At 41.1% G+C, this 14,754-nt stretch overlaps 1 protein-coding gene across 3 annotated transcripts in view; it reads left to right on the plus strand.

The window, feature by feature from the left end:
- Positions 1–14,754, plus strand: part of smg1.S (SMG1 phosphatidylinositol 3-kinase-related kinase S homeolog) — a 94,448-nt gene extending 79,694 nt beyond the window's left edge. For 2 of the 3 annotated variants that reach the window (XM_041577906.1, XM_041577905.1), the window contains 13 exons: positions 433–659; positions 989–1,139; positions 2,011–2,200; positions 3,249–3,718; positions 3,930–4,067; positions 5,491–5,643; positions 7,793–7,972; positions 8,313–8,543; positions 9,667–9,878; positions 9,964–10,070; positions 11,037–11,216; positions 12,238–12,344; positions 13,516–14,754. In XM_041577906.1, the coding sequence (XP_041433840.1) occupies positions 433–659; positions 989–1,139; positions 2,011–2,200; positions 3,249–3,718; positions 3,930–4,067; positions 5,491–5,643; positions 7,793–7,972; positions 8,313–8,543; positions 9,667–9,878; positions 9,964–10,070; positions 11,037–11,216; positions 12,238–12,344; positions 13,516–13,593 (2,424 nt within the window). In that variant the 3' untranslated portion in view covers positions 13,594–14,754. The remainder of the gene's footprint in view (positions 1–432; positions 660–988; positions 1,140–2,010; positions 2,201–3,248; positions 3,719–3,929; positions 4,068–5,490; positions 5,644–7,792; positions 7,973–8,312; positions 8,544–9,666; positions 9,879–9,963; positions 10,071–11,036; positions 11,217–12,237; positions 12,345–13,515) is intronic. The other variant, XM_018239116.2, reaches the window with a different exon arrangement.

Raw genomic sequence — 14,754 nt, forward strand, 5'->3', positions numbered from 1 at the left:
ACAGAACAATGGCCGACCGGGGTAAGGGAGTGGTCTAAACTAGAGGTGAGATTTGGGAAAAATGGATTCCCATTGTGAAGGTCAGTGAGCCTGAGTTTGAGGGTGAGGACTGTTTGCTATCCTAGATATTGCTGGTACCATCACTAAACGTCTGACCGTGTTTTTGTATGGATGAATCCTTATGAGCTAATGGGGCACTGAACAATTTTTGGACCTCAAACCACTGTCCGAACCAAACCAATCCTGGAAACCTGGAAATAATGTTTAGCTGCTTTTATGTTTTTTATACATACCCATGCCCTAACTTCCTTCTGTTACTCTAATAGAAAAGACAGGGCTTTTTATTTTACCCTTAATTATTTGAAAGAAAAAAAAAAAACATTTCAAAAGGATTTTTAATGTGGTTCCTTTTTTTCTCTCCCCGTATTTTAGGAATTAAACTCCAACTTCCGTCAAATTATTTTCCCAGAAGCTCTTCGATGCCTAATGAAAGGGGAACAAACTCTAGAAAACATGCTGCAGGAGCTTGATAGCCTAATTGAGCAAAGCACAGATGGAGCTACATTGCAGACTTTAGTCGAATCACTTCAAACCTATTTGCGGAATGCTGCCATGGGACTGGAAGACGAAGCCAATGCTCATTACATTGATATTGCAAGGTGTGCATGGGTCATTTAAGTTCCAGCTATAAAATCATAGGCTGGCTTCACTAGCTGCTTAGCATGCTGCACCCATGTTTAAAATGTGTGCTCTGTCTTGGTCTATATTGTGATATGTACTTTACTGATCCAACCACTGCTGCTAATTACTAGACATTGTTACGCACATTGCTACTGTCTTGGCAGTGATTTTATTTATAGGTTCTATTTTGTTTTAATTAAAGTATATAAGAATTAAATAATATTCCCTGTATTAAATATCATGCTTATCTGCTTTTTGTCAGATTCATTTTACTATCCTTGAAAGTGATATGATCATTTTATTGCAGGTTGCTGCATTCACAGTATGGAGATTTAATTCAGCCAAGGAACGGCTCGGTAGAAGAAACTCCAAAAATGTCAGCTGGTCAGATGCTTTTGGTTGCGTTTGATGGAATGTTTGCTCAAGTTGAAACCGCATATGGATTATTAGTTGAAAAGGTAGAGTTGAAGCCTGAAAAGGCATACTATAAACGCAAAATGTAAAAGTATAAAATGCTACTGTCAATTAAATGTGTTTATTGGTGACTTGTAAAGCATGACATTTGTATACTGTTCTTAAAAATTAGGTGAAGGGTTATTTATATTGGCCTGTTATTACAGCACATGACCTAGCAGCTGTTTTAGCTTAGCTGTTAATTTTTTGATGTAACAAAGTTGTTGTTTTTTTGTATTCATTGCTAATTTGCATAATGATGACTTGCATAAAGACACACTTGATTGTCTTGTTTCTGCTACATGTAAGACAAGTAAGTTTGCAGACTGGATTCAGCTGATTTCTTCAGTTTTTCAGGGCCAGATTACAGTTTCCATCAGGCCTACACTGCTATATAAATAGTTGTAGGCCTGGATTGGCAGGTTGCCATTAGGGGGAGGTTTTGAGTTGAGAAAAGAAAGAAGAATGTACAATGGCATGCAACTAGAGTTGCCAACTTTTCTGGAATAAAATACCGGCCTTCCTATATATTTATCTTTTTTCCATATTAATAACATTGGGATAAACCATTATTTTTAACAGCCAGGCCGGTAAAATACAGGTTGCTAGGATGTTGGTATTTGCTGCTGAAAGGCCACCAACAAAAATCTGCCTTTAGTTAGCAAAATGTCACTCCCGGAGTTTTCTCAATGGCAGAAAACAGCAAAACAACCCAAAATCTGCCTTGTGTCTACAGCCAGTGGCAGTATAAGCACATCCTCGTCACATCACACATGGCACATATTGGCCCACAAATGCACACAGTTTCAGCGTTTTAAGGGATTACATTTTGTTTTACTTTCTGTTAATGTAATTATCTTCTTTATTTTTACATAGTTGAAAAAGATGGAGGTGCCACAGGCTTGGAGAAAAGTGGACATAATCCGAGAAGCACGAAGTACACAAGTGAACTTTTTTGATGACGATGGCCTTCAGCGGGTGTTAGATGAGATTTTCTTCCTCAAAAGGCTGCAAACGATAAGGGAATTCTTCAGACTCTGTGGCATATTTTCTCAGACCTTGTCTGGTAAGATTTTACAAATTATTTAAAAAAAATATACCATAGGAATAATTTGTATTGTAGCATCTGAGGCTACGGCAAATAAGAAATTGAGCAACATATAAGGACATGGTGGCCACATGAAGATTTTTTTTCTTAAGAGTCCAGCCTACTTTTAATCAATCAAGAAGCACCATTCTTCTCAATAACTTCCAGTTTCTCTTTTAGCACTAAAATGTACTGTAATACAGTTTGCCAAATTGTATGGAGTCGATTATCCCATAATTCCCATAATCCTTCAGTCTATTAGTTGGACCAAGGATGTGATTCTGCACACTAAATTTAAGAAAATTTCACGTGCGCTGAAAAGGATCTGACATGGGGCTGACATTTTGTCAATTTCCCAGCTGCCCCTGGTCATGTGACTTGTGCCTGCACTTTAGGAGAGAAATGCTTTCTGGCAGGCTGCTGTTTTTCCTTTGTTAATGTAACTGAAGGAGTCTCAGTGAGACATGGGTTTTTACTATTGAGTGTTGTTCTTAGATCTACCAGGCAGCTGTTATCTTGTGTTAGGGAGCTGTTATCTTGTTACCTTCCCGTTGTTCTTTTGTTTGGCTGCTGGGGGGGAAAGGGAGGGGGTGATATCACTCCAACTTGCAGAACAGCAGTAAAGAGTGATTGAAGTTTATCAGAGCACAAGTCACATGACCTGGGGCAGCTGGGAAATTGGCAAAATGTCTAGCCCCATGTCAGATTTCAAAATTGAATATAAAAAAATCTGTTTGCTCTTTTGAGAAATGGATTCAGTGCAGAATTCTGCTGGAGCAGCACTATTAACTGATTAATTTTGAAAAAAAATGTTTTTCCCATGACAGTATCCCTTTAAGAAAATATGGCAGACACAAGGAAAGCTGTGAAAACCCACACCCACAGTGAGACTAAACAAACCCCTTGCATGCAGTGCCCTGGCTGGAATCAAACCATGGACTCCAGCCCTGCAATACTGTTATGCTAATCCTTGAGCCACAGTGTGACCATTTACCGAAAAATGATAATCAGTCTTGTCTTTCTACAGGTAAATGTTCCCTTGAAGATCAGAATACTGTAAACGGACCCATGCAGTTGGTCAATGTTAAAACCATGTACAGGAACGCTTGTTTTAGTGAAGATCAAATGTCCAAGCCAATCAAAGGATTTACAGCAGATTTTGTTAGACAGCTATTAATCGGCCTTCCAACACAGGCCTTGGGGCTTACACTTTGTAGCTTTATAAGTGCTCTGGGTGTGGATATCATTGCCCAAGTAGAGGCGAAGGACTTTGGGGCAGAGAGCAAAGTCTCTGTTGACGACCTGTATAAAAAGGCTGTGGAGCAAAACCTCCATCTGAACCGTTTTTCTCAGCTGGTGATGAACAGGGCCACTGTATTAGCAAGCTCTTATGACACGGCTTGGAAGAAACAAGACCTTGTGCGCCGCCTTGAAACAAACATTTCAGCTTGCAAAACCAGTCTACAGAGAGTGCAGCTGCACATTGCAATGTTTCAGGTAATATGTCATCTATTTCTTCAACATCACCAAAGTAAAATACATTTTTACTTTGATTAATTAAGATTCATTTCTTGTGCTCCATATGAGATTCCCCCAGATTCTTTTTAGCTCCATTGTCCAAATATCATGCACAGTCCATTGCTACATTATGGAAATGCTATCTGACTTTCTAGATATTGTTTTTACCGTTTTGTCTCTTATTTTTAAGTGGCAACATGAGGATATCTTGATCAGCCGCCCACAAACTTTATCTGTGACGCCACCACCCCGGTCTGCGATTTTAACCAGCATGAAAAAGAAACTGCATACGCTTGGACAAATAGACTCTTCTATTGTAGCTGTCCAGGTACTTTACTTTTCCTTCTTGAAATAGAAATTAGGGGCTCCCTGTTAAAGGGATGAAACTTCACTTGCTTACAGTTAACAGAATAACTAACAACTGGAAATGGGCAGACAGTTGTTTATAAGAATTATGTAGTCTATTGTACATTAAAGGACCAGTAATGGTAAAATGTTTTATGTAAAAAAATCCCTTAAACCCACCCCCAATAACACATCTGGCCTTGACAGGGTTAACAACCTTTAATTATTTCCACCTAAATAATGACACGAAATCCCTCTTCCAGTTGTACTGTTGTCTCTGAAGAAGGCGATAGAGTGACGAGCACTTGAACCAGCTATGACTTTGTTGGGGCTTTCTGCAGTACTTGGAAGATTTATGACTGACCTGGCTGCTGCTATTAATCATGGCTGAGCAAATAAAACTACCCACACACTCTCCGAACCCAAACCGGCAGCAGCAGTGCAAGGAGGAAGAACATTGCAGGCTCAGTGAAGCCAGAGAAACTAACTTCAGCTGTAAGGGCAGCAGCCAGGTCAGCCATAAATCGTGCAAGGACTGCAGAAAGCCCAACAAAGTCAGCGCAAATGCACTCACTCACTCACTGCTCGCAGTGAAATAGGAGACAGTAGCGCGCGCGTAAGAGCTGGTTCAAGTGCTCGTCGTCCTATCGCCTTTTTCAGAGACATGCAGGGATTTCATGTCGTTTTTTAGGTGGAAAAAATTAGATTGTTAACCCTGTCAAGGCCAGATGTGTTATTGGAGGTGGGTAGAAGGGATTTTTTACATAATTTTTAATTAAGAGTCGCTTTGCAACTGATGTTATACAGGCAACTGGTACTCACTCTTTTAAAACTAGATCTAGGTGACTTCTAATAGCTTGAACAGACAATGTTTAATTTATATATGGTCACTCCTTTCTATAGTTATGCAGTTCCTTGTTGGCTTTTGTGTTCTAATGTTTAAGGGACTAAAAGAGGCTGATAAGGGGGGTGATATCACTCCAAATACAGAAGTAAACAGTGACTGACGTTTATAAGCACAAGTCACATGACTGGGGCAGCTGGGAAACCGACAATATGTCTAGCCCCAAATGAAATCTAAAAAAAATAGGTTTGCTTTTTTGAGAAACGCATTTCAGTGTAGAATCCTGCTGGAGCAGCAATGCATTTTGAAAAAACTGTTTTCCCATGGCAGTATCCCTTTAAACAAACTTGGCTACTGTACTTGCTAAGGGTTAGATGAGTTAACGGCAGAGAGGAGCTGCTGTATCACCACTGCAGAATTATACTATCAAATGTAACTTAGTTTATTTTAAGCAGCTTGCTTCCAGCTACAGGAGCCCTTTGTCAAGCATAAGAGTAATGCACAGTGTGAAATCCAGGTCTTGATTGCAATTATATTTTTTGATTGATTGTTTATTGCACAGGAAAAACTAGCAGCACTAGAAGCCAGCATCGAGCAGCGTTTGAAATGGGCTGGAGGTGCAAATCCAGCTTTGGCACCTGTCCTTCAAGACTTTGAGGCCACCATTACAGAAAGGAGGAATCTTGTTTTAAAAGAAAACCAAAGAATAAACCAGGTATCTATTGTGAAATTACTACTACTGTGTCACACACAGCCATTTAGCCACTGACATGACCCACAAAACTACTTAAATCAAGACATCGCTGAGATTTGCTGCTGCTTATTCTGACCTGCTGCTGCCGCCCTAAAAACACCCCAGTGATATCAGTCAGTGTCTGTTGTGAGAAGCAGGAGGTGATACAATAGAAGCTTTAAACTCTCCCACCCCAAAACTATATTTGGAATAATAATCTAATTTTAAACAATTTACCATTATAAATCCATTACAAATGTCCACTTGTGTTAAAGCTATTTGAAGGTAATGGCTCTTAAAAGTAACACGTCTGTTTATATCCTCTTCACTCCTGGCTCTGGCTCAAACAATGTTGCTAGCCATCTAATTAAAACTGATTCAAAGATATAGAGATGATCTCACCACTCCTGTTACTTGGGTTTGAGAGTCAGAACCAGGAAAGAGGGGTAAACACTGCTTTTAAAGGGGTCGTTCACCTTCCTAAACATTTTTTATAGTTCGATTGCTTTCAGATTGTTCCCCAGAAATAAAGACTTTTTCAATTCATTAATACTGTTTTTTCAAAATCTATGTTAAAAGCGGTTGTTCACCTTCCAAACATGTTTTTTTTCAGTTCAGTTGGTTTCAGATTATTCCCCAGAAACAGACTTTTTTTTTTTTTTCCAATTGCTTTCCATTTTATTCTTTTATACAGTTTCCCCAGTTGAAGTTTAATGTTCGTGTCTCTGGTGTCTCTGTCTGGCAGCTCAGTGATCCAGGAGCAGATTCTGAACTGTTACAATTAGTGGATACATTTAGTTGATACATTTCTCAGCAGCATCTGTGGAACATTAGCAACTATTGTATCAATTCTAACAGCTGCCTTTAATGAAACCCAGAGATTCTGCTCAGCAGGGACATAGATAAGAAATGTATCCACTAAATGTATCAATTTAGAACAGTTTACAGGGTCTGCAACCCCACCCGCCCAGAGCTGCTTTAGAAAGTAAAAAATGCACTCTAGTGCAGTTGGCTGGATACATTTATTTACACCACAACTCATGAAATTGTTATTTTTTGCTCAACAACAAGGACAAATCGCAGTATTCGTAAGTACAGGTATGGGATCGTTATCCGGAAACCCATTATCCAGAAAGCTACAAATTACAAATAGACTCCATTAAAATGAAATAATCCAAACTATTTTAAAATAATTTTCTGTATACTAAAGCATTACCTTGTACTTGATCCACGTGAATATATAATTAATCCTTATTGGAAGCAATACCAGCCTATTGGGTTCATTTAATGTTTACATGATTTTCTAGTAGACTTAAGGTATGATGATCCAAATTACGGAAAGATCTGTTATTCAGGAAAAATACCAGGTCCCGAGCATTCTGGATAACAGGTTTCATACCTGTACTTAGCACAGGCAACTCTATTCCAGGTACATGGATAATCCTAGGTGATTCCCTATAGGCATCTGCAAAATGAATCACTGACTGGGTGGCTCTTTGGAAATCTCTCTGAACCACTGTATGAGGATGGATGAATAGAGATAGATAGATACATCGATAGATGATACATAGATATAGAGATAGATGATAGATAGATGATAGATAGATGATAGATAGATGATAGATAGATGATAGATAGATGATAAATAGATGATAGATAGAGAGTAGATAGAGAGTAGATAGAGGGTAGATAGAGAGTAGATAGAGGGTAGATAGAGGGTAGATAGAGGGTAGATAGAGGGTAGATAGAGGGTAGATAGAGGATAGATAGAGGATAGATAGAGGATAGCTAGATAGAGAGTAGCTAGATAGAGAGTAGCTAGATAGAGAGTAGCTAGAGAGATGATTGATAGAGAGATAGATGATTGATAGAGAGAGAGATGATTGTGTGAGAGAGAGATGATTGTGTGAGAGAGAGAGGGATACAGGTTCGGACTGGGGAGCCCGGGGACCACTGGCCAGGGCCCCCCTCCGGCCTCCCTGCCCGGCCCCTACTGAGGCGCACACACGCATCAAGGTGCATGCGAGAAAGGCGCCACCCAGGGTGATTCGAAATATGGGGAGATGGGGCCAGTCCGACACTGGATGGATAGAGATATAATATATTAAATGTACTGCCGTTATCTTTTCAGGTGACTTTCCTGTGCAGTACCATCATGCATTTTGAAGGCCTGCGTACACGTACAAGTGAGACTTTAAGCCTAGACGCCAGCCTGTTTGAACTGATCAAGCGTTGCCAACAAATGTGTTCATTTGCCTCCCAGTTCAACAGTTCTGTCTCAGAGCTGGAGCTGCGATTGTTGAAGAGGGTGGTAAGTATTAAAGCTTGAAACGATACTGATTAGCTAATCTAATTCATTTAGTAAAATAGAACATTTATAACATACATGACTGTATACCTACCATCCATTAATAATTGGGCCATCCTCATGAACGTGCCCCTTATTATGTCTCACATCACTGAGAATAATTCTCTTTCATTCATGGACTCTGCTGGGGGGGGAATTCTCTCCCATCTATAAGTCTTGGGCTGCTGCGGTGCTCTGTAATTATTGATTTCATGTAAAATGTCTTTATTTGTTTTGCTTCTGTATTGTCGTTCCAGCAACAAAAATAAGTATATTTATAGTGTTTGTTGTTAATATTTTGTTGCAGGGAACCAGCAGTGAACATTCTATCGGGGCTCCTGAGTGGCTGGTGTCGGCCCATAAGCAGCTGAGTAACGATATGTCAAATCAAAGAAGTCTACAGGGTGAAAAAGAGCAACAAATTGAAACGTTGTGTGAATTGATACAGAACCTGGTGGACTCTATTAAGAACGTTCTCACTGGCCACAACAGACAGCTCGGAGATGTCAAACATCTGCTCAAGGCCATGGCAAAGGCAAGGGGTTTTTTTTCCTCTATGTTGTTTGTGTATATGGTTACTGTATGAATATCCACCCCCCCCCCTAAATGTGGTAAAAGTAAGCTCCAAAGGGATCCTGTTCTTAAATTATTTTGCATTCCCTTTAGATTTGACACAGAATGGTCTCCTCTGTTTGTTGATTTTCCCTGTTCTTAGTAATTCTGATAAAAAAAATCAGCTTTTTTTGTGACTTTGGTCTGTGGCATGTTTTTTTCTCTGCCATCGTAATTTACCTGGCAGAGAAGACCCACTTCATATTTACTTTAGTGGGAACCACACGTCATTGCTAGTATTTTACTGTTCTCTGCTTGAAAACTAATCAGGGGCTCCAGAGTTATATTAAAACACAGCAGCAAAAAAATACATCCATTCTGCGATCAGCTTCAAAGGAGAACTAAAGCTTAACTAAAGAAGTGTGCCTCTGCACCAGCTCAAGGCAACCACAGCCCTTTAGCAGGGAAGATCTGTGTCTCCAAAGATGCCCCAGTAGCTCCCCATCTTCTTTTCTGATGATTCACTGCACATGCTCTGTGCTGCTTTCACTTACTGAGCTTAGGGACCCACTCACAATATACAGTACACATAGAATAGAAATGTCACAATATAAGGCTGATTATTAATTAATACAGATAATTACTACATGGCAGCACAGAAACCAGTGCAACTAGCATCAGAATTTAATAATCAGCCCTGTAGCATCAGCTTATATTACAGACCAACCTCATTTTCTGCTCAGTCCACTGAGCATGTGAGTGTCACAGACACTTTCCAAGATGGTGACCCCCTGTTGACAAGTTTGAAGTCCTGGATCATTGCTGCTGTTGAGATTCTAAAACTTTAGGCTGGTGTAATAAGGTCATTATATAAAATATGGCATTTTTAGCTATATTCATTCTTAGGTTTTAGTTCTCCTTTAAGTTGCACATAGAGGCACTGACTGGTGTCACATATTTTAAGCCAATCCAAAGAAGGGCATTGTACTTGTTTTAATTGACTAAACTGCATTGTGTTCATGTTGTAGTACTTTTGTAGTTTTTTTTTTTGTAATGTGAAGTTTAAGAATTGTCAGTCATAATATGTCATTTGTTTCCCTTTTAAGGATGAGGAAGCTGCCATGGCGGATGGTGAAGATGTTCCTTATGAGAACAGTGTGAGGCAGTTTCTTTGCGAATACAAATCATGGCAAGACAACATCCAGACAGTGCTGTTTACATTAGTTCAGGCTTTGGGACAGGTTCGCAGCCAAGAACATATAGAAATGCTGCAAGAAATCACCCCTACCCTGAAGGAACTCAAAAAGCAAAGCCAGAGGTAACACACGCTTTAACCTGTAGAACAAGTCTCCTCCGTTTCATTCACATGTGAATGTGTCATAATTCTCTTTTTCCCTCTACAGTATCTATACCAACCTAGTGAGCTTTGCATCTCCCTTGGTTACTGATGCAACAAATGAATGTTCCAGTCCTACCACATCATCTACATATCTGCCCAGCTTTGCTGCAGGTAACACTTTTCCTTTACAGTTCATCTCACACATATGGCTTGATTCTCTGACTATTCATTACACATTAGAAAACCCATTGATTGCAGGTCTTTATAAAGTCTTATGATATTTTACCAATTCCCAGCCACAACTGGGAAGAGTGCAGGTCGCGGCAACAAGAGAGGAGGTGGCACAGGGTGCAGTTCTGGGCCAGCGGGGCCCACCAGATTTTTTCCCAGTGTCCTGCCGGCCCAGTCCGACCCCCCACCCCAGCCTAGCTGCTACCCCGGCAAATGCCCTTAACTTTTTACTTACCCCTCGGTGCAGATTCAGGGATCGGAGTTCACGGCAGCCATCTTCCGGGTCTTCGTGTCTTCTTCTGGCGCTTCTGCAATTTCTGTCAATTTCACATGCGCAAATCGGGAAATTGCTCCAACTGTGCATGCGCCGCTCCGCCAGTCTCATTCTCAGATTACCAAAGACCCGGAAGATGGCTGCCGTGAACTGCGATCCCTGAATCTACACTGAGGGGTAAGTAAAAAGTTAAGGACATTTGCCCGGGGGAGCAGCTAGGCTGGGGGGAGGGGGGTCTATGTGGGGTAGGGTTTTTTTTTTTTTTTTTTTAAAGGGGTTTGTTTCTCCTTTAATCAGGGAAATGAATAGAGCATATAGATCATTAAGGATTCCTATTCAGAATAACCTATACCAATATGGATTTCTGCACACCTATAAATGAAAGATAAAGTGGATATAAACTTTCTATGAATTATTTCCAGCCACTTAACTGCCAACTTGCACTGCCAATTTAACATCCTATTACTTGGTAGTTTGGGGAATCTGGAAATGAGAGAGCTACATTGCCTGCACTTTCTACGTTTGTTCCCAGTAATATAGATTGTAATTGTTGGCCATTTAAAGGTTGAATTCTTCCTGCGCACAACTGATCTTTAATGTGTTTCTTTTGTTTCACTCCTTGTGCCCCAAAGCTGTGCGCAGCAACACTGTTCAGAAAACTCAGCCTGAAGGCATGTCCCAGAATGCAAAAAAGTCTGTGCAACGAAACCTGGCGACATCTGCGGATACTCCACCGAGCGCTGTCCTGGGCCCCGGCAAAAGCGTTGCTTCCAGTCCCAAAAAGGCTGTCAGGGATCCTAAAACAGGCAAAGGTAAATCACTCCACTCTCAGCAGCTTTCCCTTTGCAAACTAACTGCTCTGATTCTGTTAGAACTTCCATTACTGTCAATTAGGATTGCACTGAATCCACTATTTGGGATTCAGCCAAACCCCGAATCCTTTGCAAAGGATTCGGCCGAAATACTGAACCGAATCCTAATTTCGATATGCAAATTAGTGGTTGGAAGGGGGAAACATTTTTTATTTCCTTGTCACTCAAAGTCCCTAATTTGCATATGCAAATTCAGATTTTGGTTTGGTCGGGCAGAAGGATTCCTGAACCGAATCCTGGATTCTGACTTGCCCTTTATCCATAAATGTAACACTCTTTAGTATCTCAACCAACTGTGTAACCAGATAATAAATCCAAATTCCACTTTCACATTATTGGTAAAAATTTACTTTTTTAATGAATTTTTATTTATTCTTGTTTTTCTGTTCTTGCTTATGGAACCGCTTGCTGTCGATTTGAAAGCCTCAAAATTGCATAGGAGGCCCGTCTATAGAGAAAACGTAGTACCATGGCAATCCTGTCTCCTGTTTATTAGTTAAAGGGGTGGTTCCCCTTTAAGATAACTTTTAGTATGCTATAGAATGATCAATTCTAAGCAGCTTTTTAATTGGTCTTCATCATTTATATTTTATCGTTTTTTAGTTACTTGCCTTTTTCTTAAGATTCTATTGAGCTTTCAAATGGGGGTCACTGACTCCATCTAAACACAAATGCCCTGTAAGGCTACAAATGTATTGTTATTGCTACTTTTTATTACTCTTCTCTTATTCAATCAATCCCCTCGCTATATAGTTGTTTCTGGCCAATCATCATGCAGGGATATCCCTCTTCCTCGTGCCGGCCATGGATGTCTTTTTCTGGCTCTTTTCTGCAGTGAACACCTTTTTGTGTAGTTGCTTTCTCAGCAGAACATGTTTCCCATGTGGGTCTGGCCTATAGGAGAGACGTTCATCATGTCTGTAGATTACATATCAGAGAGTATTTGTTTGCTGTCTCACAGCTGTTCAAGAAAGAAATTCCTATGCGGTGAGTGTGTGGAAGAGAGTCAAAGCCAAGCTGGAAGGAAGAGATGTGGATCCAAACAGAAGGATGTCTGTCGCTGAGCAGGTACATTTTATTATAATATTCCCTAATGACACTGTAAAGTTCATGCCTCTCCAACCCAAGGCTTATTCATTCATTATAGGCCAATATTTAGCCTGTTTAAACTGTCTCACAACCTCTCACTCATTTTAACAACCCGCTACTATGGCCCTTGAGACAGATCTCAGGCATAAACTGTTAAAGGGATACTATCATGGAAAAAATAATTTCTGACATGGGCCTAGACATATTGTCTGTTTCTTAGCTGCCCCCAGTCATGTGACTTGTGCTCTGATAAACTTAAGTCACTCTTTAGGGTAAGGGCACATGGGGAGATTGTCGCCTGGCGCCGGCTATAATGAGAAATCGACAGCTCCTTGTGACTTTAAGAGCCGAATTTTCGTCTCTCTGCGCTAGAGATGCGGCCCCCCTCCTGTCAGCGATTTTAAGGTAAGCACGACGGGCAGGGGGGGCGGCATTTCAAACGCTGCCTCAGGCGGCAAAACAGCCTGGAGCGCGCCTGCATGTGCCCTTACCCCTTACTGCTGTACTGCAACTTAGAGTGATATCACCCCCCCCCCCCAGCAGCCTAACAGAACAATGGGAAGGTAACCAGATAACTGCTCCCTGGTAGATCTAAGAACAGCACTTAATAGTAAAATCCAGGTTCCACTGAGACGCATTCAGTTACATTGAGTAGGAGAAACAACAGCCTGCCAGAAAGCATTTCTCTACTAAAGTGCAGGCTCTTTCTGAAAGCACATGACCAGGCAAAATGACCTGAGATGGCGCCTACACACCAATATTACAACTAAAAAAATACACTTGCTGGTTCAGGAATTAAATTTTATACTGTAATGTGAATTCTATGCAGTGTAATTTAGAAATAAAAACTACATTGTAAAAATCATGACAGAATCTCTTTAAAAACCACTGATACGGCCCTCAAGGCTACCTATAACTGTTACTCGTTTGTTTGTTTGGAGTTCTGTTTCCATAATTCTATTAGTCAGTAGGAGAGCAAGGCCCAATGCACATCTAGATGTATTAGATTTCTGCATTGTTGTATAACTCCAGATGAGTGGAGATACACATTCATACTCTTATAAACATTCTCACTGGCAATTACTATGTCCCCATGACTTTTATTTGGATGGAGTGATTCCATTTCATGATCTCTGCTCACTTCTTTCAGGTGGACTTTGTAATAAAGGAGGCAACAAACGTAGAAAACCTGTCTCAGCTGTATGAAGGTTGGACAGCCTGGGTGTGAGAGAGAAGAAGAAGAAGGTATATTCGCCTGGTTCAACAACGTCCGACATCCACCACAATCAAAAATGCCTCAGGCATCCATATCCGCGCCAAGGCCGGTGGTGATCCTGGGGCTTAACATGAGGCAGTGGGAAGGGAATCCCACAGGAAAGCTGCACCCACACCAATGGTCTGCAATCCCCAGGGTAACGAGTATAATGATCCGTCTGGCTGACTCGTTTGTCTTTCTGCTATGGAAGAACTGATACAGTATCCGTGCGCACGGCAGAAAGGAATTGCTCCCCTACAGACCTGGGCGTGATCTAGAACTCTCTTCCATTGAGGAAATGCTGCCCCCTCTGCGACAACGGGGGAAATAACTGGGGCCGTCAAGGATTTGCTGTGAAGAAGTAGCTGACAGTTTCTTGGGTTCCCCCTGTTGCCTGGCAGCAGCGCTTGTTCAGTTGACCAGTAAGCACAGAGGAGGCCAGGAGATGAAGCATGGCCTTTCCATTCGCTGAAAAATACGCAGCCAAAGAACAATACTGAGTTGGATGGACTTCTCAATAGAAGAATAAAGCCTTGTTCTCCCCTTTTTCCCCGCCCCAAATTCTTTGTAGTTTAGAAATATTTGTTTATTTACAATTCTTGTAGTTCACTCGTTGGCCAGTCTATAGCAGATTTAGTTTTGTTTGGCAGCTGGGAATCTTGTAAAATACGTTCAAAAATCAGATTCAACCCCCCCCCCAAAAAAGTTTAGTATTCGGCTTGGTTGTGCTATTCTGTACCCCCATTGTGTACAGTTTCCCTTGCAACTGTCACTGTACAGTACAACAAGCCATTTATACACGACACACTTCATTTGGCTGCCATGTTTATTTCTGCACACACACACACGCAAAGACACGCACGCACACACGCGCACACTCACGCACACACTCACACACACTCACGCACAGACACACGCACGCACGCACAGACTCACACACACACACAGACGCGCACACACGCGCACACGCACACACAGACACGCACAGACAGACATGCACAGACACACACACAGACACACACACACGGAACCCAGCTGTAAACCTTTAACCTTGTTTCCCCTTTAACCAGCATAGACTAACCAGTGGAGTTTCACATTGCTGGCAGTTAATGAATAAAGTCGTGTTTTGGTGGA

This window comes from Xenopus laevis, chromosome 9_10S (genome assembly GCF_017654675.1).
Source record: "Xenopus laevis strain J_2021 chromosome 9_10S, Xenopus_laevis_v10.1, whole genome shotgun sequence".
Classification (NCBI taxonomy): Eukaryota; Metazoa; Chordata; class Amphibia; order Anura; family Pipidae; genus Xenopus; species Xenopus laevis.